We start from the raw sequence: 25,686 nt of genomic DNA on the forward strand, positions 1-25,686 counted from the left end.
TTTGACCCTATTTGTTACTTTTGTTTGTATCTTCTGTCTCTTGCAATCCCACTCTGGGAACATTATCTAAATAGCTGCCTTGGAATTCTGCCACGTCTTTCTCTTTGTAATATTCTACCAAGACCTATCCTCCACCTGGTTATTTTAAAGCCTTCTCTAATACTCTAATTATTCAATTCAGACAGGTCACTAGTCCCAAAACAGTTTAAGTGAAACTCATCCAACCAGAAAAGTTCCATTCTACATCTGTACTGCTATTGCCTCATGAACTGAAACCCATTCCACCCCTGCCAAGCTTTTGAGCCAGACATTTAAAGCCTTGACTTTATTTACCCTATGACAGGATGTCCAAACCTCAGGCAGTAATCTGAAAATTATTAACTTGGAGGCACTGCTTTCGAATTTAGTTCCTAAGTGTTGAAATTCTTTCAGCAGAACCTCCTTTCTAGTCTTATCAATGTCATTGGTATCAATGCCTATAACAACCAGTGGATCCTTTGTCCACCTCAATCAAAGTTCTTCTCCAGTCATCAGGAAATTTCCTTAACCCTGACACTTGACAAGCAACAAGGCCTTTGGAACACATGCTCATCACTAATCAAAAGGGCTTAGACGCCAAATTATACAATTAGACTTTTCCTTACCACTACTACATTCCCGATTCCTTTACACTTTTGAATGGCACCCTGCATCATGGTGAACTGGTCAGTTTGCTCATCCTTCCTGCAATCTCCATCTCATCCATACAGCTTGTAGGAACCTGGTACCTGCTGGACAATTGTGAGGTGAAGACTCTTCACATGTGACTCCCTGCATTCCATATCTACCCCACTTGCAGTCAGCTGCCCTAACCCCACACTGGTCCATAACCACAGACCAAATTTGAATTTAAATTACCCAGAGGTGTGTAGGCTTTCTGAAGTAAAGGGTCTAGCTAACTATCCCCTTCTCTAATGTTGTGCAACGTCTGAAGCTCAAAATCCAGCTTCTCGACACGGATCTAAAGGTCTCAAGTTGCAAACATTTACTAGAAATGTGTTCATCCTAGATTGATTGGTGTTCAGCCCAGCACACATCACCCCTCCTGCCACAACTATCATATTTGATGGAATTGGTAAGTTACTGCTCTTCACACTTCACAGTAAATCTTTCTTTAAAAATAGGGGAGAACTTCAGTATGAAAAGATTCTGAATAATTTCCAAGAGCATTCCATTCTGATCACACATCTTGTATTTGTGTAACTTCCAGCCACAGCCCAGCTCATTTGATTTCCTGTGTGACAGCAGCAATGTGCACAGTAATTGGTGAGTATTTCTTCTGATATTCCGTTAGGCATTCATTTTTCAAATTAATGTTAAGAGTCAAAATATGCAATGGGTAGCATATTCTGATCAGTAAGTTCAAGAATTGTAGGATAGACAGGTAGGGGGCTGCAAGAACACAGCAAGCCAGCAGCCGGAGGTGGAGAAGTCGATGTTTCAGATGTAACCCGTCTTAAGGAGGCAAGCATTGAGAATCTTAAATGCGAGGATAGAACAGACAGATCAAATGCCTTGTTCCTGTACTTTTGCTTTTAATGCCATTTTCTATGCATTAATTTGAAAGTTAACATTAAAATGTAATTTTAAGATGGCGGGAAATAATGTTTTACAAGGAGTAAGTACTGTTTCTGTACTCTCATAGCTATGAAACTGATGAAAGAATTTACTCCAATAACAACAATTCTGGCTGAAGTCAATTGCCCAGCAGACTCAAAAGTCCCTTTCCCCTCCAAAGGTCCCCTTCTCCTCCAAAGGTGTCACTCCTCATGGCATTGCTCTACGCTAACAGTCACACTGTAGTTCCCTCCTCTGCCCCGACAGATACAGAGGGGCAGGGAACGTTAGCCAGAAGCAAAGCTACTTCAAATGCCCCTATAATCTGTAATACAGAAGGAAAAACATTTGGGATATGGACAGGAGGCATGAAATGATGAGGAGGAAACAAAGGGAACTCAGGATGTTAGCTCATTTCTTTGTTCTCTTTACTGAGCCAGTCAGAGAGTATTAAGCACTCGCCAGTTTCATGCTGTCCTATACTTTTGCACTTATCATTCCAACTTTATTTGGTATGGTAAAGGAGAACATTGGGTAACTAGTTGTATAGTCTCATTATGCTACACTGGTCACAACATTTGTGTGAAAAGAAATGCATGTGCAAGTGTGGAAGATTGAAAGTTTGTAGCACTGGATGTTGCAGTAACAGTTGCTCAATGATGTTATGTACAATTTACACAATCAATAATCATGGCAGTGATTTAAATGATGCTCTTTGATACAATACAGTGATTCACAGTTTTTGGAATAAATCTACAAGTTTCTGAAACTGTTGCACAAATGGATGAAAGAATATATGACATTTTGGGAAAGCCTACAGTCTGTAGGCTGCATTTATGGCATGCATATCAGTAAATCTAATCCCATCGCTGAGGGATTGGTTAATTGAGTTTATGCCACCCTCGCTAACCCCCATACATTTGCCACTATAGATAAGTGCCAAGATTGCCCAGTGATTGCACCAGTAAAAAATGAGGTCTGCAGATGCTGGAGATCACATGCTGAAAATGTGTTGCTGGTTAAAGCACAGCAGGTTAGGCAGCATCTAAGGAATTTGTGCTTTAACCAGCAACACATTTTCAGCAGTGATTGCACCAGTCCAGCCTCTTTAGATCACATGACATTATGTTGGCAGTTGATCTGTCTGCTTTATCTGACGGTCTGTGCATCCCATAGCCCTGAAGTTTATAGGCAACAGGAGCTGAGATGGATCTGGCAGCCATGTTGGTTCATTGTCCCTTCCCACGACAACACAGATTGGGGCATCTTAACAATGACACAGTTGGAAAAGGACAGGAACATAGGTGGATAGGCAATTTCCATGATTAAAAGTCCAATTACAGACAACGTGTCAATATAGGTTGACCCCACCCCATTTCTCCATTACGATCGAGGCACCAGCAACAAAGGGAGGTAACCTCCCAGTGATAATCCAGGGAGTAAGGATTTTTGAGGTAAAGCGAGTCACCACTAGGGATGTCAGAGCTAGCAACCCAACTTCCTCCAGCACGGAATCTCCTCTAACAATCGCCCACCACCCCCAACCCCATTGCCTTGAAGAGGAACAGGCTGCTGTACCTCTGGTCAGTAACCAAAGCTTCCCCAACTGCACACGGGGACAACTTGGAGGGGTCTTGTCATGAATTGCATCCCCTTTGTCCAACAATCAGGGTAACCTTAATTTTCCATCCAATATTTGAAACATCCTGGAGTTCACTTGTACTGATTAAAAGTTATATTTTAAAGGCAACATTTAATAAATAATGCCACTCCCTGGCTCTTCCCTCATAGCTCTACTAATTGTTAATCTTTGAATTTTTAATGAAAGGTGATATACAGAATGTCATATAGAGCAGACAGGACATAAGATAGAGAGAAGCTGTTCCGCGCATACAAGGAGTGAGACGGCATCGATCTACAGTGCTGCGCAAACAATTTCAGAAAAATCTTTGTCACATAGTTTGTAGTTAGGGTATGAAATGCACTGTCTGGAAGTGTGGTGGAGGCAGGTTCAATTGCAGCATTCAAGGGGTGATTATTTGGATTGTGAAGCTGCGCAGGAATATGGCGAATGGGAAGGAAATTGGCATTAAGTAATAGAACTGGAGCAGGCACAATGGGCCAAGTCACTTCCTTCTGTGCTGTAACACTTCAGTGAGACTGTATCTCCACTGAGAATGGAGATGTTTCTTCTGCTTGACTAGAGTCAGTTACCTCAATGTGGGGAGCACTCCTGGGTCAAATACTCCCCAGAAGCTGCTTTAGCCTTCACCTCACTCAGGATCAGAGGATACATTATGGGCACTACTGCTGCATTTGCTTGGTGTTTGCCACTTTTCCATAACTCAGCCATTTTGTCTTCATTGTGCTAGATACCTCCATCTATGGTGATATCACAAAGGTTGATACAACTGGTGCTTCTGATAAAACAGCAAAACAGGACAAGCTGAGTGTAACAGGTGAGGAATCAACATAACTTAACATTTCCATGATTGGTATGCATCTGCAATGTATAGGGATACTTTGAAAGTGAATTCCCATTCACAGTTGTTTTATCAAGTTTTACTCATTCTGCAATTTGCATTCAAAATTGAGACCTTTATTGGAAAATTATGTTGGTCCTATCAGGAATTCTTTTGAACATAGTTTTAATGAGATGATGCATGGGCTCACAATCTGACCATTATCCCTTACCCACAGCACTATCATTTACATGGTGGCTCAGTGGTTAGCACTGTTGCCTTACAGCACCAGGGTTCCCTGGTTCGATTTCAGCCTCAGGCGACTGTCTGTGTGGAGTTTACATATTCTCTCCACATCTGCGTGGGTTTCCTTTGGGTGTTCAAGTTTCCTCCTGCAGTCCAAAGATGTGCAGGTCAGGTGAATTGGCCATGCTAAATTGCCTATGGCATTAGGTGCATTAGTCAAAGGGAAATGGGACTGGGTGGGTTATTCTTCAGAGGGTCTTTGTGGAATTGTTGGGCTGAAGGGTCTGTTTCCACACTGTAGGGGAATCTAATCTACATTGAGAGATAAGACTGACTCAGGCCTTCCAGTTGTATTACCACTACAATAAACCACTTTGTTGCCAGGCTAACATTTCTGTTGTTGTGGTTCTGTTCGCCGAGCTGGAAGTTTTTGCTGCAAACGTTTCGTCCCCTGGCTAGGAGACATCATCAGTGCAGTGGGAGCCTCCTGTGAAGCGCTGCTTTGATGTTTCTTCCGGTATTTATAGTGGTTTGTTCTTGCCGCTTCCGGGTGTCAGTTTCAGCTGTCCGTTGTAGTGGTTTGTATATGGGGTCCAGGTCGATGTGTCTGTTGATGGAGTTTGTGGTTGAATACCATGCTTCTAGGAATTTCCTGCCTGTTCTCTGTCTGGCTTGCCCTATGATAGTAGTGTTTTCCCAGTCGAATTCATGTTGCTGGTTGTCTGAGTGTATGGCTACTAGGGATAGCTGGTCGTGTCGTTTTGTGGCTAGCTGATGTTCATGGATGCGGATTGTTAGCTGTCTTCCTGTTTGTCCTATATAGTGTTTTGTGCAGTCCCTGCATGGTATCTTGTAAACTACGTTAGTTTGGCTCGTGCTGGGTATTGGGTCCTTTGTTCTAGTAAGTTGTTGTCTGAGCGTGGATGTTGGCTTGTGTGCCGTTATGAGTGCTAAGGGTCGCAGTAGTCTGGCTGTCAGTTCTGAGACGCTCCTGACGTATGGTAGTGTGGCTAGTCCTTTTGGTTGTGGCATGTCCTCGTTCCGTGGTCTATCTCTTAGGCATCTGGTGATAAAGTTGCGTGGGTATCCGTTTTTGGCGAATACCTTGTATAGGTGTTCCTCTTCCTCTTTTCGCAGTTCTGGTGTACTGCAGTGTGTTGTGGCTCTTTTGAATAGTGTCCTGATGCAGCTTCGTTTGTGTGTGTTGGGGTGGTTACTTTCATAGTTTAGGACTTGGTCTGTGTGTGTTGGTTTCCTGTGTACCCTTGTGGTGAATTCTCCGTTAGGTGTTCTCTCTACTAACACGTCTAGGAACGGGAGTTGGCTATCCTTTTCCTCTTCTATCGTGAATCGGATTCCTGTGAGTGTGGCGTTGATGATCCGGTGTGTTTTTTGTATTTCTGTGTTTTTGATGATTACAAAGGTGTCATCTACATATCTGATCCAGAGTTTGGGTTGGATTTGTGGTAGGGCTGTATGTTCTAACCTTTGCATAACTGCCTCTGCTATGAGTCCCGAGATTGGTGACCCCATGGGTGTTCCGTTGATTTGTTCGTATATCTGATTGTTGAATGTAAAGTGTGTGGTGGGGCATAGGTCCAGTAGTTTCAGTATGCCGTCCTTGTTGATAGGTTCGGCCTCCTGTGTTCTGTTATGTATGTCCAGTAGGTTGGCTATAGTTTCTCTGGCTAGGGTTTTGTCAATTGAAGTGAACAGTGCCGTCACGTCGAATGAGATCATGGTTTCTTCTTTGTCTATGTGTGTATTCCTGATGATGTCCAAGAATTCCTGTGTTGATTGTATGAAGTGTTTGGATCCGCTGACCAGGTGTTTCAGTTTTTGTTGTAGTTCTTTGGCCAGTTTGTATGCTGGTATCCCTGGTAGTGATACTATGGGTCTCAGTGGGATGTCTGGTTTGTGTACTTTGGGTAGTCCATAGAATCTGGGGGTGTTGTTGCTTTCAGGTTTCATTCTTTGTAGGTCCGCTTTGGTTATCTGTCCGTTTTTTTGTAGATTCCTTAGTGTGTTGTTTATTCTATTGGTGAGTTGTGGTGTGGGGTCGGAATCCTTCATTTGGTAGGTGTTGGTGTCTGCAAGTAGTTGTTGTGCTTTATTGATGTAGTCTGATTTATCTAGGATGACCGTCATTCTGCCTTTATCTGCCGGTAGTATGATTATGTTCTTGTCATTTTTCAGTGCTTTCAGTGCTTCCCTCTCCTTGGTGTTGACGTTATGTGTTTGTCGTTTTCTTATCATCATAGGTACGACCGTTTGTCTCACTGTTTGTTGTGTCTCTTCTGTCAGTCCATTGTTCCTGAGTGTGCATTCTAGAGCTGCTAGGAAGTCTGCTGTGTTGGCATCCCTGTGGTTGTATTTAAGTCCCTTGGCAAGTATAGTTCTTTCCATGTCTGTGAGCTGTCTGTGGGAGAGGTTTTTAACCCAGGTGTGTGTTGTAGTGTCCTCCTTTTTGTGTGTTAGTTTGGCCATTTTTTCTTTTAGTGCCGTTTTTTTGCGCAGTACACCAGAACTGCGAAAAGAGGAAGAGGAACACCTATACAAGGTATTCGCCAAAAACGGATACCCACGCAACTTTATCACTAGATGCCTAAGAGATAGACCGAGGTACGAGGACATGCCACAACCAAAAGGACTAGCCACACTACCATACGTCAGGAGTGTCTCAGAACTGACAGCCACTCTACTGCGACCCTTAGCACTCATAACGGCACACAAGCCAACATCCACGCTCAGACAACAACTTACTAGAACAAAGGACCCAATACCCAGCACGAGCCAAACTAACATAGTTTACAAGATACCATGCAGGGACTGCACAAAACACTATATAGGACAAACAGGAAGACAGCTAACAATCCTCATCCATGAACATCAGCTAGCCACAAAACGACACGACCAGCTATCCCTAGTAGCCATACACTCAGACAACCAGCAACATGAATTCGACTGGGAAAACACTACTATCATAGGGCAAGCCAGACAGAGAACAGCCAGGGAATTCCTAGAAGCATGGCATTCATCCACAAACTCCATCAACAGACACATCGACCTGGACCCCATATACAAACCACTACAACGGACAGCTGAAACTGACACCCGGAAGCGGCAAGAACAAACCACTATAATTACCGGAAGAAACATCAAAGCAGCGCTTCACAGGAGGCTCCCACAGCACTAATGATGCCTCCTAGCCAGGGGACGAAACGTTTGCAGCAAAAACTTCCAGCTCGGCGAACAAAACCACAACAACCGACATCCGAGCTACAAATCTTCACTCAGACTTTAACATTTCTGTCCTGGGCCGGCCATAGCATTCCAATGAAATGCAACACAAACAACGTTTTACGTTTTTGCATGTGTTTAATGTGTGGCCTTTCACCTCCTCCTTCCTCACTGTCAAAAGGTGAAGCAGTGTTTTACTTACACTTCCTTTTGTCTAATATACTGCAATTGCTACTCATAATGTGGTCTCCTTTACATTGGCAAGATCAAAAACAGACTGGATGAGTCCTTTGTGGAATGCATCAACTCTGTCCAGAGGATTGTGGGCCTGTCACTCATCCAACGAAAAGCCAGAGGAACAATCTGCTCATTTTTTTCTCACTATTTCCAGCCCTTTCAATTCTGAAGAAGAGTTACTGTCGCCAAAACATTAATTCTGCTTTCTCTTCAGAAAGGCGGGCGGCACGGTGGCACAGTGGTTAGCACTGCTGCCTCACAGCGCCTGAGACCTGGGTTCAATTCCCGACTCAGGCGACTGACTGTGGGGAGTTTGCACGTTCGCCCCGTGTCTGCGTGGGTTTCCTCCGGGTGCTCCGGTGTCCTCCCACAGTCCAACGATGTGCGGGTCAGGTGAATTGGCCGTGCTAAATTGCCCGTAGTGTTAGGTAAAGGGTAAATGTAGGGGTATGGGTGGGTTGCACTTCGATGGGTCGGTGTAGACTTGTTGGGCCGAAGGGCCTGTTTCCACACTGTAAGTAATCTAATCTAATCTAAAAAAATTGGTACCAGACCTGCTGAGTTTCTCCAGCACTTTCTGTGTCTGTATTGAGAGACAAGTCAGATAACCATAGACACCTGGGCTTGGCATTGGGTACTCTAACCTTTCAAATCCTGACCAAATCCTTAAAGGTGGTGGCAAACAACATAGTCTGTGCTTTATTAGCTGTTTATCTTAAAATACTGTACTCTAATGTAATCTCCAGGATCCCAAACTCCCTGTTCCCCAAAAACTAGTCCTTAATATGTTCATTGTTGATGAGGAATAAATGTGTCCTTTGTAGTAAGAAGATAACCGGTAGTCAGATATGATTTGGACAGAGGTTGGATTGGGACTTGGCTACATTTTTATGCCTTCACATCTCCACCAGAGTCAGACACAAAAGAATGCGTGGTGAATGACTGAGAGCTGTCTGAACCTTCAATCACATTAAGGGGAGGGTAATATCATTGGACATGTAATCAAGAACTAGCTGTTTGGATACAGAACTGGCTCAAAGGTAGAAGACAGAGGGTGGAGATGGAGGGATGTTTTTCAGACTGGAGGCCTGTGACCAGTGGAGTGCTACATGGATACGGTGCTGGGTCCTTTACTTATTGTTATTTACATAAATGATTTGGATGCGAGCATAAGAGGTACAGTTAGTAAGTTTGCAGATGACACCAAAATTGGAGGTGTAGTGGACAGCGAAGAGGGTTACCTCAGATTACAACAGGATCTGGACCAGGTGGGCCAATGAGCTGAGAAGTGGCAGATGGAGTTTAATTCAGATAACTGCGAGGTGCTGCATTTTGGGAAAGCGAATCTCAGCAGGACTTATACACCTAATGGTAAGGTCCTAGGGAGTGTTGCTGAACAAAGAGACCTTGTAGTGCAGTTCATAGTTCCTTGAAATTGGAGTCGCAGGTAGATAGGATAGTGAAGAAGGCGTTTGGTATGCATTCCTCTATTAGTCAGAGTATTAGATTAGATTCCCTACAGTGTGGAAACAGGCTCTGCGGCCCAACCAGTCCACATCGACCCTCTGAAAAGTAACCCACCAGACCCATTTCCCTCTGACTAATGCACCTAACACTATGGGAAATTTAACATGGCCAATTCATCTGATCTGCACATCTTTGTGACTGTGGGAGGAAACCGGAGCACCCGGTGGAAACCCACACAGACACAGGGAGAATGTGTAAACTCCACACAGACAGTTGCCCAAGACTGGAATCGAACCTGGGACGCTGGTGTGGTGAGGCAGCTGTGCTAACCATTGAGCCACTGTGTCACCCCAAAGTACAGGAGTTGGGAGGTCATATTGCGGCTGTTCAGGACATTAGTTAGGCCACTGTTGGAATATTGTGTGCAATTCTGGTCTCCTTCTTCCGAACAGAAAGATGTGAAACTTGAAAGGGTTCAGAAAAGATTTACAAGGATGTTGCCAGGGTTGGAGGATCTGAGCTACAGGGAGAGGCTGAATAGGCTGGGGCTGTTTTCCCTGGAGCGTCAGAGGCTGAGGGGTGACCTTATCGAGGTTTACAAAATTATGAGGGGCATGGAAAGGATAAATAGGCAAAGTATTTTCCCTGGGGTCGGGGAGTGCAGAACTAGAGGGTATAGGTTTAGGGTGAGAGGGGAAAGATATAACAGAGACCTAAGGGTCAACGTTTTCATGTGCAGGGTGGTACATGTATGGAATGAGCTGCCAGAAGATGTGGTGGAGGCTAGTACAATTGCAACATTTAAGAGGCATTTGGATGGGTATATGAATAAGAAAGTTTTGGAGGGATATTGGCTGGGTGCAGGCAGGTGGGACTAGATTGGGTTGGGATATCTGGTTGGCATGGATGGGTTGGACCAAAGTGTCTGTTTCCATGTTGTACATCTCTATGACTCTCTGACATCCATGAACAAATTTATAAGAAGCCAGAGAACTGGACGAAAAGAGTACAATTTCCAATCATTTATTTGGGATGGTGGGGTCAGTTTTAATTGTCACGTTGAAAGCATGTGTTTTCTGAAGATTGAAGAAAACTTAAAGTGCAGGCTTAGCTGCCCGAATGGAAAGGCTGGGACACGGGCTGTTCCAAAATAGTTTCATGAAACAATTGGCTGTTAAAGTGATACCCGAGTTTTGGTTACTGTTTTGACAATGATTCAAATTTAGCCAATGACTTCAAATTATGCCCAGGATACTAAAACTCAATTGAGTTTGAAGTTATTGTTTTAATGACATTGGACCAATGAGAAGGAATGATGTTGGGGGTATAAAAAACACAGGCCTTTTGAAAATTGAGCAACTGCCACGAACAGCAGAGCAACTACTACAGAGCCGGAGACCTAACTGCCCATCTAAAATCTTGCTCTCAAAGAAATTAGGAGACACACTATATCAAAAGGAACCTTTTCTTGTAACTCATACTCACAGCAAACAGAAAGTGGAACACCTAGGGAGATCAGCAGATGGAAGACTGAAGACATCAGAGAACCCAGAGACTCTGTGGACATGAAATTAAGTTAATGTAACATCTAATAGTTGTCTTATTGGAACAGAATGTTAATAGGTTGTGTTCAGTTAGGCGAAAAAATGTTCAGATTTTTAATAGTGCTGTTTATTTCAGGACTGCAAGGTGGTTCAGTGGTTAGCACTGCAACCTCACAGAGCCAGAAACTGTTCAATGTTCAATTCCACTCTGTCTGTGTGGAGTTCACACATTTCCTGTGTATCTGTATGGGATTCCTCTGGGTAGTCCAGTTTCCTTCATAGAGTCATAGAGTCATAGAGACGTACAGCATGGAAACAGACCCTTCAGTCCAACCTGTTTATGCCGACCAGATATCCCAACCCAATCTTGTCACACCTGCCAGCACCCGACCATATCCCTCCAAACCCTTCCTATTCATATACCCATCTAGATGCCTCTTAAATGTTGCAATTGGACCACCTCCACCACATCCTCTGGCATCTCATTCCATACACGTACCACCCTCTGCATGAAAAAGTTGCCCCTTAGGTGTCTTTTATATCTTTGCTCTCACACCCTAAACCTATGACCTTTAGTTCTACACTCCCCGACCCCAGGGAAAATACTTTGCCTATTTAGATTAGATTATTTACAGTGTGGAAACAGGCCCTTCGGCCCAACAAGTCCACACCGACCCGCCGAAGCGCAACCCACCCATACTCCTACATTTACTCCCTACCTAACACTAAGGGCAATTTAGCATGGCCAATTCACCTGACCCGCACATCTTTGGACTGTGGGAGGAAACCGGAGCACCCGGAGGAAACCCACGCAGACACGGGGAGAACGTGCAAACTCCACACAGTCAGTCGCCTGAGTCGGGAATTGAACCCGGGTCTCAGGCGCTGTGAGACAGCAGCGCTAACCACTGTGCCATGGTGCTGCCTTATCCATGCCCCTCATAATTTTGTAAACCTCCATAAGGTCACCCCTCAGTCTCCGACGCTCCAATGAAAGCAGCCCCAGCCTGTTCAGTCTCTCCCTGTAGCTCAAATCTTCCAACCCTGGCAACCTTCCACAGTCCAAAGACGTGCAGATTAGGGTGGATTGACCATGCTAAATTGACAATAGTGTTAAGTGCATTAGTCAGAGAGAAATGGGTCTGGGTGGGTTAGTTTTCAGAGGGTCGGTGTGCACTTGTTGGGCCAAATGGCCTGTTTCCATACTGTAGGGAATCTAATCTTCCATTCGGAAAATAAGTTATCTTTCTTTACATATTGGAAATTAGGAGGTATCTTTCACTCCCTCACACTGTTAACAGATTACGAGGTGAGGCAAATTTTTCTGGACGTTTAGTTTTAATTAACAGAGACGTAAGTTTTCTGTGTCTGATGGTTACAGCACACAACACACAGGTTTATGCCAAGTGCAGTGCATTGGATTTTTGGTTGAATTTCTTTTTCAGGTGTTGCTGCCTCTCATAAGATGATGAGCATGGATTTGAACAGAGTGAACAAGTACAAGACTTTGATCGATAAAGTTGCCTGTGCCAACCAGATCGATCCAGCCATAATTGGTGCTCTCATCTCCCGGGAATCCCGTGGTGGCAATGTCTTAATAAATGGATGGGGAGACAACGGAAATGCTTTTGGTCTCATGCAGGTAGGCAGCAAGTCACTTTACAAAACCCTGTAAAGCAGATCTACATAAATACACAGATATTAGGAACAGAGTTAGGCTATTCAGCCTTTCTAGAAGAGTCTGGGCATTCAGATGGACCATGGTTGATCGGATTGTGACCTCCGACTCCATATTCCTCCTTCAATAACCAGTGACTCCCTGATCATGTAATCCATTATAAACCCAGCTATGAGTGCACACAGCAGGTCAGAAAGCATCTGAGGAGCAGGAATGTCAATACTTCATCAGGAATCCTTCAGCTGGCTTCCAGCATCTGCAGTCTTTATTGTTTCCTCCTCAAACCCAGCTACGAGCTAGGTTCGATGGTAGATTTTCTGTTTCTGCTAAACCATGGAGGGGGAAAATTGGTGTGAAAGCAGTGATTGGGTATGACAATGATGCAGTGCCCTTCCACACACCAAAGACAAAACGTGCAAGTTGTTCCTTGATTCTGGGGCATTCATGAGGCTAAGGTATGGAGTTACACAGAGGAAAGTGTTTCATTGATGTGAAAAGAGTAAGGAATAGTTTATTTCTTTTCAAAATGGATATTCTAGAGGAATGAGTAGATCATTAAATACCATGTCCTAATTACAATTATACAAGGCATCAGCCCACAGATCAGGATCATTCTTGGGTTGAAGTCATTTGAAAATATAAGCATAGATTCATATATTGAATTTTGCATATTACAATCCAGCTAGCTGTACCCTCATATTGGAAACGCAGGTGCATTTAAATATACAACGTGCAAAAGTGCTTTTAAGTTGCAAGATATCAGAAGAACTAAGCAGGATTCCTTCTTGATTTTCTCATTTTCTCTTAATTCACTTCATAGGTCGTGACTCATTTTAGTTTCACCCTGTGAGGTGAGCAGAGGCATGTTGGTAAAATGTTGAAAAAGATCCTTCGTGCATTGTTACCAGCAGGCGGGTAGGTTTGGAGTTACTGTTTTCAATGGCATTTTACTTCTAGTCATTCATTCCTGGTGTCAGCACTGAAGAAGGAATGATGAAAAGGTGCATTCCTCGGACTGTGGTTGCACCCACAATACTATTAGCAAGGGAGAGCCAAGATTTTCACACTGCAACTGTTAAGGAATGGTAATATAATTCTAAGTCAGAAAGATCTGTGACTTTGAAGGGGAACATGCTGGTGCTTGTATCACTTGTATCTGCCCTTGTCTTTCTAGATTGTAAAGATATATTGTTGAAGAAGACTTACTGAGTTATTGATATGTGTCATCAATGGCACACGAATAGTGAAAGAAGTATATTTTAAGATGATGTTAGAGATAAATATTAATGGATTCTTTTTTGCAGACAAACTAGACCAAGCACCCTTTTAGAAATGGTCCCATGTCTCTTTTGGGAAACATCATGAAACTCTTGAGAGAGAGAAATTGCTCTTTTGGGAGAGTTGAAGGTAACATTGATAGGAATAAAAGGGAAATAAACGCATTGAATTTGTCAAGTAGAGTGGAGCTGTTAAAGGAAGTCAGGAGGCGAGCTAGAGAAGAAGCGTTGTTGAGTGTGTGGAACCTTCACAGGATAAAGAACAGCAGAGGTCCTTTGCAGGTCTGGGACAGTATGACCCTGAGCTGGGGTAGGGCTGATTGCAGGGAGAGTAGGTGGCAACGCTTGTCTGAGAATTTGGAACAGAGGATCCGAAAAAATGTTGTCAAGGTGTCAGGACATTTAAATCTTTGCTATTTAAATTTTTGAAAAAGGAAACTCCATAGCATTAAAAAGAACAATGCTTGCCATTTCATTCTGCCTGTTGACATAAGCCTGGGGATTATCATTGCAGGATTAAAGCTGCATTTTATAACCTATCATATCTCAGTGGGATCTTTGTCAGTTCAGAGTTTGATTGACAGCTCCAAGTGCTTGTTAATTCTCCAAAGTGGGACTATGAGTACAGATGCATTTTCTTACAAGGATTTAAAGATTATTGCAATAAATTAATTTTTTTAATCAATCAAAGCACTCTTTCAAATGTTGTGGATTCATCAGTTTGAATTTTAGAATTTAATTTAATTCCATCTCAGATCCTGAGATGTAACCACTTCGCCTCTGTTTTGGAGCCAGGGAGGTAGTGACACCAGTTTAAAAAACTGATCAACACACAGCAAAATCATAAACCATCAGGCAAAGGTCAGTCCTTCAGTGACAGCCTGCATGACAGAAATATCAACGACATGAGTAAGCCATTCAATCTAGTCAGTTTTCCACATTCAATGAGATTGTGACAGATCTATATCTCAGCATTATCTCTGTATCACTTACATAACAGAATTCCATCAATTCAGTCTTGAAAGTTCCAATTGTCCTGCAACATTTAGGGAAGGCCTTGCCCTTCAGCATTGTTACTGCACTTCTGAGGCAGAAACAAATAATTTTCTGGGGCCTTGTCGTGACACATGATGGAATCTCAATTCAATAACAAATCTGGAATTAAGGTGCTAATGATGGACATGAAACTGTTGTTTTTTTTCTCTTCAATCATTCACAGGATGAGGGCATTGACAGCTACTTATTGCCCAGAGGACAGTTGAGAACTAAACACCTTGCTGTGGGTCTGTAGTCACATGTAGGCCATTCCAAACTTCCAGCTCAGCACTGTCCCCATGACTTGTCCTACCTGCCTATCTTCCTTTCCACCTATTCACTCCCCCCTCCCCCCCCACACCTCGACCTATCACCCTCATCCCCTCCCCCACTCACTATTGTACTCTATGCTACTTTCTCCCCACACCCACACGCCTATCATTTATCTCTCAGCAACTCCCAGGTAAGGATGATAGTTTCCTTCCTTAAAGGAAACTAGTGAACCAGATGAGGTTTTCCAACAATCAATTCACAGTTATCATTCGACTTTTAATTCCAGATTTTTTTTATAAATTGAATTCAAATTCCACCATCTGCTATGGTAGGATTTAAATCCTGGTCCCCAGAACATTGAGTCACTGGATGAGCAGTCCAGTGATAATATCAGTAGACCATCACCTCCTGATGTTGTTGAATGTCAATAAGAAAAACCCATCTGATTCACAAGTGTCCTTTCGGGTAGGAAAATGTATGTCTAACTTACAAGTAACTCCAGATCTGAGCAATGACTCTCAACTGCCCTTGGAAGTGGCCTGGTGCAGACTCTCTGTTTAAAAACAACAAATATTGACCAAGCCAGTCACACCCTCATCTCATGCAAGAATACAAAGAAATCCAGAATACAACATTGAAATCATCCTGATATTTATGTTTGAACGTATTCTCATTGCTCTAAGATCTCTGTGCATGGAAAAGAAATGTAATGTTTATTTCAGGTTGACAGAAGGTGGCACAGAATAGTTGGAGAGTGGGACAGCGTGGAGCACCTACAACAGGCTACTGAGATACTGATGGGCATGATTAAATCAATAGCAGCAAAGTTTCCAACTTGGACCAAAGAACAGCAGCTCAAAGGTTTGAGACTTCTCATTTACATAAAGTCCGATAGCAAGGAATTTATCAACTCCCTCCTATATTTTCAATGGTCTAGCCTTTACATACCCCTGGGGTAGAGAACTCCAGACATTCACACTCTCTGGTGGAAAGGAATTCCTTCGCTTCTCAGTTTTAATGCGTGTTCTGTTGTTCTGTACCTATGTCACCTAGTTTGTGATTCACTAACTAACAGAAACATCTTCATGACATCCAGCCTATCAGGGCTCCTCCTAATTTGCAATCTGTCTATAAAATTACTCATTATTCTTCTAAATACTAATGAACAGAGGCTTGGCTGTTCTTGTAATATCAATTATTCATACCAAGAATCAACTAATTGAGACGCTGTTGCACTATCGCCTTTGTTAGTCTATCCTTGCGTAAAAACGGGTGACCAAACCTGAACACAGTAGTACAGGTGTGGCCAGAACAAACAGCCTGTATTGTTGTAGTAAAACTTACCATTAAACTCCAACCACCAAGAAACAAAGGTCAAAATTCCATTTGCCTTCTTAACTACTTGTTGAATCTGCACACAACTATTTGTATTTCATGTAAAAAATGAGGTCTGCAGATGCTGGAGATCACAGCTGAAAATGTGTTGCTGGTTAAAGCACAGCAGGTTAGGCAGCATCCAAGGAACAGGAAATTCGACGTTTCGAGCATAAGCCCTTCATCAGGAATGAGGAGAGTTTGCCAAGCAGGCTAAGATAAAAGGTAGGGAGGAGGGACTTTGGGGAGGGGCGATGGAGGTGGGATAGGTGGAAGGAGGTCAAGGTGAGGGTGATAGGCCGGAGTGGGATGTGGGCGGAGAGGTCAGGAAGGAGATTGCAGGTTAGGAGGGCGGTGCTGAGTTGAGGGAACCGACTGAGACAAGGTGGGGGGAGGGGAAGTGAGGAAACTGGAGAAATCTGAATTCATTCCTTGTGGTTGGAGGGTTCCCAGGCGGAAGATGAGGCGCTCCTCCTCCAGCCGTCGTGTTGTTATGTTCTGCCAGTGGAGGAGTCCAAGGACCTGCATGTCCTCGGTGGAGTGGGAGGGAGAGTTAAAGTGTTGAGCCACGGGGTGGTTGGGTTGGTTGGTCCGGGCGGCCCAGAGGTGTTCTCTGAAGCATTCCGCAAGTAAGCGGCCTGTCTCCCCAATATAGAGGAGGCCACATCGGGTGCAGCGGATGCAATAGATGATGTGTGTGGAGGTACAGGTGAACTTGTGGCGGATATGGAAGGATCCCTTGGTGCCTTGGAGGGAAGTGAGTGTGGAGGTGTGGGCGCAAGTTTTACATTTCCTGCGGTTGCAGGGGAAGGTGCCAGGAGTGGAGGTTGGGTTGGTGGGGGGTGTGGACCTGACGAGGGAGTCACGAAGGGAGTGGTCCTTGCGGAACGCTGATAGGGGAGGGGAGGGAAATATATCCTTGGTGGTGGGGTCCGTTTGGAGGTGGCGGAAATTACGGCGGATGATACGTTGTATGCGGAGGTTGGTGGGGTGGTAGGTGAGAACCAGTGGGGTTCTGTCTTGGTGGCGGTTGGAGGAGCGGGGCTCAAGGGCGGAGGAGCGGGAAGTGGAGGAGATGCGGTGGAGGGCATCATCGATCACGTCTGGGGGGAATCTGCGGTCCTTGAAGAAGGAGGCCATTGGAACTGGTCCTCCTGGGAGCAGATGCGGTGGAGATGAAGGAATTGGGAATATGGGATGGAGTTTTTACAGGGGGCAGGGTGGGAGGAGGTGTAGTCCAGGTAGCTGTGGGAGTCAGTCGGTTTATTGTAGATGTCTGTGTTGAGTCGGTCGCCCGAGATAGAGATGGAAAGGTCTGGGAAGGGGAGGGAGGAGTCTGAGACAGACCAGGTGAATTTGAGGTTGGGATGGAAGGTGTTAGTAAAGTTGATGAACTGTTCAACCTCCTCGTGGGAGCACGAGGCAGCGCCGATACAGTCATCGATGTAGCGGAGGAAAAGGTGGTGATGGTGCCAGTGTAGTTGCGGAAGATGGACTGGTCCACATATCCTACAAAGAGGCAGGCATAGCTGGGGCCCATGCGGGTGCCCATGGCAACTCCTTTAGTTTGGAGGAAGTGGGAGGATTGAAAAGAGAAGTTATTCAGGGTGAGGACCAGTTCAGTCAGTCGAAGGAGGGTGTCAGTGGAAGGGTACTGGTTGGTGCGGCGGGAAAGGAAGAAGCGGAGGGCTTTGAGTCCTTCGTGATGGGGGATGGAGGTGTACAGGGACTGGATGTCCATCGTGAAAATAAGGCGTTGGGGACCGGGGAAGCGAAAATCCTGGAGGAGGTGGAGGGCGTGGGTGGTGTCCCGAACGTAGGTGGGGAGTTCTTGGACTAAAGGGGACAGGACCGTGTCGAGGTATTAGGAGATGAGTTCGGTGGGGCAGGAGCAGGCTGAGACAATGGGTCGGCCGGGGCAGGCAGGTTTGTGGATTTTGGGCAGGAGGTAGAAACGGGCGTTGCGGGGTTGTGGGACTATGAGGTTGGAGGCGGTGGATGGGAGATCCCCTGAGGTGATGAGGTTATGGATGGTCTGGGAGATGATGGTTTGGTGGTGGGAGGTGGGGTCGTGGTCAAGGGGGCGATACGAGGAGGCGTCCGCGAGCTGGCGTTTGGCCTCAGCGGTATAAAGGTCGGTGCGCCAAACTACTACCGCGCCTCCCTTGTCTGCTGGTTGGATAGTGAGATTGGGATTGGAGCGGAGGGAGTGGAGGGCTGCACGTTCTGAGGGTGAGAGGTTGGAGTGGGTGAGAGGGGTGGACAGGTTGAGTCGGTTAATGTCACGGCGGCAGTTGGCTATAAAGAGGTCGAGGGCGGGTAAGAGGCCAGCACGGGGTGTCCAGGTGGATGGGGTGTGTTGGAGGCGGGAGAAGGGGTCGTCAGGGGGTGGGCGGGAGTCTTGGTTGTGAAAGTAGGCACGGAGGCGAAGGCAGCAGAAGAATTGTTCAATATCGCGCCACGTGTTGAACTCATTGATCCGAGGGCGTAGGGGAATGAAGGTGAGGCCCCTGCTGAGGACTGATCTTTCATCCTCAGAGAGGGGGAGGTCTGGAGGGATGGTGAAGATCCGGCATGGCTGGGAGCTAGGACCTGGTGTGGGACTGGAGCTGGGGGTGGGGGCGGGGTTAGGGGCGGGGACAGAGATCGACGTAGGAGCGGGGTTAGACGTGGTGACGTTGCTCGATGTGGGGGCAGCGTCAAGCGTGGGGGGGTCATGCGTCGTGACGGAAATAAGCGTGGGGGCGGGGTTACGTGTGGTGACGAAAGACGGCGTGGGGGCGGGGAAACCTGAGGCGTTGTGGTTCTGCAGGTTAGTGATGTCAGTGGGGGTGGAAGTGACTGCGCCGACGGCAAGCGAAGGGGCGGAAATGGTTGTGGGACGGAAGAATCGTGGTCATTCCCGGTAGCCGCGTGGGTCGCGGGTCCATCGGCGATCATGGAAGCGGTTGTCTGTGCGGTGGTCACCGGGGCAGTTGTTTGGGCGGCGATCGCGGAGGCTCCGAGGTCGGTGGGGACGGAAGTGACGTCACGGTTGGCAGCGGTCGTTGGTGCCGCCGGCGCTGTAGCGGCCACATGTGTAATGGCGTCCGACAGGCCGATAGAAGATTCTGGAACAGTTGAGGGACCACGAGTGTGGGGGTAAGTACATGAAAGTTTTTGGTACTTACTGTCTTTAATCTCTGAGATGGCTAGGAAGAACTGTTTGTTTAGTTTATGGATTCTTCTGTAGATGAAGAACAGCAGGGGTCCTTTGCAGGTCTGTGAGAGTGTTGTCCTGAGCTGTGGTAGGGCTGGTTGCAGTGAATGTAGGTGGCGACGCATGGCTGCAAGGGTGGAGCGGAGGATCCGGAGTGAGGTCTGTTGCTGGAGGCTTCAGATTTGTTGTAGGTACAGGTTGTCCAGGTTGGGTCCAAATTTTGTTGGTTGGAATGTAGTTCGGAGTCCGTGTGGGATCAGTCGGTTCCGTAGGCAGGTGCTGAGGAAGGAGATGTGGCTGTGGTAACGAGTCTGTTTGAGAACGTGGCTGAAGAGCTTCAGTGCAGAGGAGATGACCTGGGGGGTGCAGTGAGAGAGAGACTCACTGAAATCCTTGTAGAGGGAGGAAGAGAGCTTCTTCAAGGAAGGCATCCTTGCAAGAGGATTCGCAGTAGGTTAAAATCTTCCTCTGAGCTGAACTTTCTTTAGTGATACAGTGCTTTTTTATTCTTCCTTCACAGTGCATGACCTCACACCTCCCCACATTCAATACCATCTTTATAGACATTCACTCAACCCATTCAAATCTCCTTGCAGACAACTCACATTTTCATTACGCCCTCCTTGTATTATCAGTCAACATGGATTTATGACAGTCTGTGTCCTCTTCCAAATCAGCATACAGACAGTAAATAATTGAGGCCTAAGGACTGATCCTCGTGACATTCCAAGTGTTACATCTTTCCAACCTGAAAAAGACCCATTAATCTCAACTCTCTTTTTTCCTTTGTGTTACTCAATGCTTAATCCATTACCCCAATTTTGTGAGCTTCTACCTTTGCAATAACCTTTTATGTGACATCTTCAAAAATGCCTTCTGGAAATACAAATGCATCACATTGAGCGATTCACCTTGATCAACTCCTCAAAGAGCCCAAAGATAGTTGTCAAATATGATTTTCTTTTAACAGAACTATGGTGACTCTGGTTGTATTATGCTTTTCTCAATTCCCTACTATTTCTTCCTTAATAATGGATTGTAACATTGTCCCAATGACAGATATTGTTTGGATAGCCTATTGTTTCCTGCTTTCTATTTCCCTCCCTTCTTGAACAGAGGTGTTACATTAACAGTTTGTCAATCTGCTAGAATCCTCCCAAAAACTAGTGAGTTCTGAAATCTTCCTTCCACTATCTCTACCGGCACTTCCTTCGAAACTCTTAGAAGCGGGCTTCAAGTCTTCGTGACTTGTCAACCTTTAGTACCATTAATTCATCAAATACTTCTTCTTACATGATAAAGACTGCTATAAAACCTTTTGTAATATTGGCGTTTTGCTTGTGTGTTACTTTGGGATATTTGTAATATCTGCTATTGGGAAAACCAATCTGAAATCTTGGTTTTAATTACTTTCCATTTCCCTGTTATTAACCCCAAATTGCATCTTGCAAATCCCACACTTACTTTAGCTAATCTCTTTCTTTGTATATACCTGGAGAAGCTCTTACTACTTGCTGTTATTTTATTAACAGTTTACCTTCGTAATGAATTCTCCCCTGCTTTTCAGTCATCTACCGTTGTTTTATCAAAGAAGAAGCCCAATCCTTCAGCCTACCACAATTCGTTGCCATGTTGCATGTCTTCAGGTTTGATTGGTTGCTCTCCTGGACTGGCTTTGTTAACCATGAGTAGTTCTTCCTTCTCATTAAGTCCTTCTTTTCGACCAGGATAAATTTTTGTTCAGCATAATGAAATAACCGTTTAAATGTCTGCCATTGCTCATCCGTTGATTTCCCTTTCAGTTTATTTAGCAACCCACTTTAGATAACTCTTTCTCCATATCTTTTTGATTGTGTTTATTTAAATTGAGAACACTGTATTGAGACCTAAGTTGCTCACCCTCAAGGTGAATTTGTAGTTTTACCTTGTACTGTTTGCTATTCTTTAGATTATTCTTAACCTCTTATTAAAGCTACCTCATTAAACATTACTAGATCTAAAATAGAGTCGTACAGTCATACAGCAGTTGTGCAATGTATTGGTTTAAGAAATGATCCTTGATCTCAAAAAACTTGCTTCAATGTTACCCTTGTTCATCTGATTTATCTAGACAAGATGCAGATTTAAATCGACCCTGATAATTGTAGTATCTTTCCTATATATATATATACACACACAGTCATCGAGAGGTACAGACTCTTCAGTCCAGCTCATCTATGCCAACTGAATATCCTAAATTAATTTAGTCCCATTTGGCAGTTTTTGGCCCATATCTCTCCAAACCCTTCCTATTCATATACCCATCCAGACGCCTTCAAGTGCTGTAATTGTACCAGCCTGCAGCACATCCTCTAGCAGTTCATTCTATACATGGTATCACCTTGTGTGTGAAATTTTTTTTCCCCTTCGGTCCCTTTTAAATTTTTCCCCTCTTATTTTAACCAATGCTCTCTATTGTTGGACTCCCCACCCTCTGGAAAAGACCTTGACTATTTACCCTATCTATGGCCCTCATGATTTTATAAACTTCTATAAGGTCAACCCTCAGCCTCTGACGCTCCAGGAAAAATAGCTCCAGCCTATACAGCCTCTCCCTATCACTCAAACCTTTCAACTCTGACGAGTTTAATTTTGCTTGATAATATCTCCCACAAAGCACTTCAGGACATTTCACTATGATGCAATTGAATGCATGTTGTTATTGCAATAAATGCATTTTCTTGTGCCTTTATTACAGGTGGGATTTCAGCATACAATGCTGGGCCACGAAATGTTCACACTTATGAAAGAATGGATATTGGTACCACTGGAGATGATTATGCTAATGATGTGACTGCAAGAGCCCAATGGCTGAAGAATAATGGATATTAATTCCTCATCATTTTTCTTTCCATTGATACTGGTCTATCGCTGGCAATAATTCCCTTAACATTGCAGTCTATAAAACATCAGAATACTTTTTAATCCTCATACAGTATTATTAAGTAAAGTCAATTAAACTTGGATCTCAAAGAGATGTAATCACCTAAAATGCATTGGTAATAAATATAGACATCAAACATAAAAAGTACACTTGTAATTTTCATTAGTGATGTCCATGCAAATTGGGCTGAAAGGAGTAGGGATTATTTAAAAGCAAGAGATTATGTCAAAACCACTTAGATTCGCACTTTCTACTATTTTTTAAGTTAGCTCAAGGTTGAATTTGCCCAGATACATCTAGACTTCATGTCAATCTGGGCCAAGCCAATTGGTGAGACAGAAAATCGAGAGATGCTCCATTATGCATCGAGTTTATGGATAACTCAATCACACAGGTCAAAGAACTAAGAACAATACGGCACAGGAACAGGCCCTTCAGCTCTCCAAGCCTGTGCTGACACATTTTGTCCTTTCATTTACTGTTTTCATTTACAGGATCCCATTTCCCTCTATTCCCTTCCTACTCATGTATTCATCCAGGTGCTTCTGGAATGCTGCTGTTGTGTCTGCTTCCACCACCTCCTCTGACAGTGCATTCTAGGCACTCACCATTCTGTGTGTGAAAAATGTGCCTTGCACATCTCTTTGAAGCTCCTTTCTCCCATACCTTGAACCTATTTCCCCTAGTAATTGACACCTCCACCCTGGGAAAATGCCTCATTCTTTCCATTCTATCCATGCCATTCACAATCTTACAAACTTCTATCAGCTCACCCCTCAACTTGCTGCATTCCAGTGAAAACAAATCCAGTCTTTCCAATCTTTCTTCATAGCTAAAATCCCCATACCAAAGCGTCCATGTTCTTCTGGTACTGTTGTAACCAGAACTGTATGCAATATTCCAAGTGTGGCCTAACTAAAGTTCTATAAAACCGCAGAATAACTTGCCTATCCTTATACTCAATGCCCCTTCCAATGAAGGGAAGTATGCCATAGGCCTTGTTTACTATCTTATCTTTCTGGCTTCAGTGATCTATGGACCTGCACACTAAGATCCCTCTGAAATATGGCTGGCAGACAGTGGTGTTCCTGATGAAGGGCTTATGCTCGAAACGTCGAATTCTCTATTCCTGAGATGCTGCCTGGCCTGCTGTGCTTTGACCAGCAACACATTTGCAGCTGTGATCTCCAGCACCTGCAGACCTCATTTTTTACCCAGACAGTGGTGTTCTACAAGGATCAGTGTTGGGACCACAACTTTTCACTTTACCCATTAATGATCTAGATGAAGGGACTGGGATCGGTGCTGGGCCTTCTACTTTTTGTCATTTACATAAATGATTAGGATGCGAGCATAAGAGGTACAGTTAGTAAGTTTACAGATGACACCAAAATTGGATGAGTAGTGAATAGCGAAGAGGGTTACCTTAGATTACTACAGGGGTCTGGACCAGATTGGGCAATGGGCTGAGAAGTGGCAGATGGAGTTTAATTCAAATAAATGCAAGGTCTGTGTTTTGGGAAAGCAAATCTTAGCAGGACTTATACACTTAATGGTAAGGTCCTAGGGAGTGTTGCTGAACAAAGGGACCTTGGAGTGCAGGTTCATAGCTCCTTGAAAGTGGAGTCACAGGTGGATAGGATAGTGAAGAAGACGTTTGGTATGCTTTCCTTTATTGGTCAGAATGTCGAGTACAGGAGTTGGGAGGTCATGTTGTGGCTGTCCAGGACATTGGTTCGGCCAAAGTTGGAATGTTGCATGCATTTCTGGTCTCCTTCCTGTAGGAAAGATGTTGTGAAACTTGAAAGGGTTCAAAAAAGATTTACAAGGACGTTGCCAGGGTTGGAGGATTTGAGCTATAGGGAAAGGCTGAACAGGTTGGGGCTATTTTCCCTGGAGCTTCGGAGGATGAGGGGTGACCTTATAGAGGTTTACAAAATTATGAGGGGCATGGATAGGGTAAATAGGCAAAGTCTTTTCCCTGGGTTGGGGGAGTCCAGAACTAGAGAGCATAGGTTTAGGGTGAGAGGTGAAAGATATAAAAGAGACCTACGGGGCAACTTTTACACACAGAGGGTGGTTCATGTAGGAAAGAGCTGCCAGAGGATGTGGCGGAGGCTGGTACAATTGCAACATTTAAAAAATATCTGGATGAGTATATGAACAGGAAGGGGTTGGAGCGATATGGGCTGGATGCTGGCAGGTTGGATTAGTTTGGGTTCGGATAGCTGGTCGGCATGGACGGGTTGGACCGAAGGGTCTGTTTCCATGCTGTACATCTCTATGATTCTATGACTCTATGACTGAGGGCATTCTAGGTAATTTTGTAGGCAATACAAAGATAGGTAGAGGGACAGGTAATATTGAGGAGATGGGGAGGCTGCTGAAGGGTTTGGACAGGTTAGGAGAGTGGGCAAAGAAATGGTAGATGGAGTACAACACGGGAAAGTGTGAGGCCGTGTACTTTGATAAGAAGAGTAGGAGCATGGGCTATTTTCAAATGGGGGAAGAAATTCAGACATCTGAAGTGCAAAGAAACTTGGGAGTTCTAGTCCAAGAGAAAGTGAGGACTGCAGATGCTAGAGATCAGAGCTGAAAATGTGTTGCTGGAAAAGCGCATTCAAGGAGAAGAGAGTCGATGTTTCAGTCATGAACCCTTCTTCAGGAATGAGGAAAGCGTGTCCAGCAGGCTAAGATAAAACATAGGGAGGAGGGACTTGGGGGAGGGGCGTTGGAAATTCGATAGGTGACTCACCTTGACCTCCTTCCACCTATCGCATTTCCAACGCCCCTCCCCCAAGTCCCTCCTCCCTACCTTTTATCTTAGCCTGCTGGACACACTTTCCTCATTCCTGAAGAAGGCCTCATGCCCAAAACGTAGACTCTCCTGCTCCTTGGATGCTGCCTGACCTGCTGCGTTTTTCCAGCAACACATTTTCAGTTCTAGTCCAGGATTCTCTCAAGGTAAACCTGCAGATTGAGTCATTAGTTAGGAAGGCAAATACAATGCTGGCATTTAGTTTGCGAAGACCTGACTACAAAAGCAGAGATCTGCTTCCGAGGCTCTATAAGGCTCTGGTCAGATCACAAGTGGAGTATCGTGTGCAGTTTTGTGCTCCATATCTCAGGAAGCAT

General features: G+C 44.7%; 1 protein-coding gene across 1 annotated transcript; it reads left to right on the forward strand.

Moving 5' to 3' along the window:
• Positions 1-1,241: 1,241 nt before the first annotated feature.
• On the forward strand, positions 1,242-22,660 carry LOC132820096 (lysozyme g-like). The gene is made up of 5 exons (XM_060832015.1): positions 1,242-1,305; positions 3,969-4,055; positions 12,238-12,434; positions 15,778-15,916; positions 22,366-22,660. The coding sequence occupies exons 1-5, from the start codon at positions 1,290-1,292 to the stop codon at positions 22,497-22,499; spliced, it is 573 nt and encodes a 190-aa protein (XP_060687998.1). The 5' UTR covers positions 1,242-1,289; the 3' UTR covers positions 22,500-22,660.
• The last annotated feature ends 3,026 nt before the right edge of the window (positions 22,661-25,686 follow it).

The sequence above is a fragment of the Hemiscyllium ocellatum genome, chromosome 11 (genome assembly GCF_020745735.1).
Source record: "Hemiscyllium ocellatum isolate sHemOce1 chromosome 11, sHemOce1.pat.X.cur, whole genome shotgun sequence".
NCBI lineage: Eukaryota > Metazoa > Chordata > Chondrichthyes > Orectolobiformes > Hemiscylliidae > Hemiscyllium > Hemiscyllium ocellatum.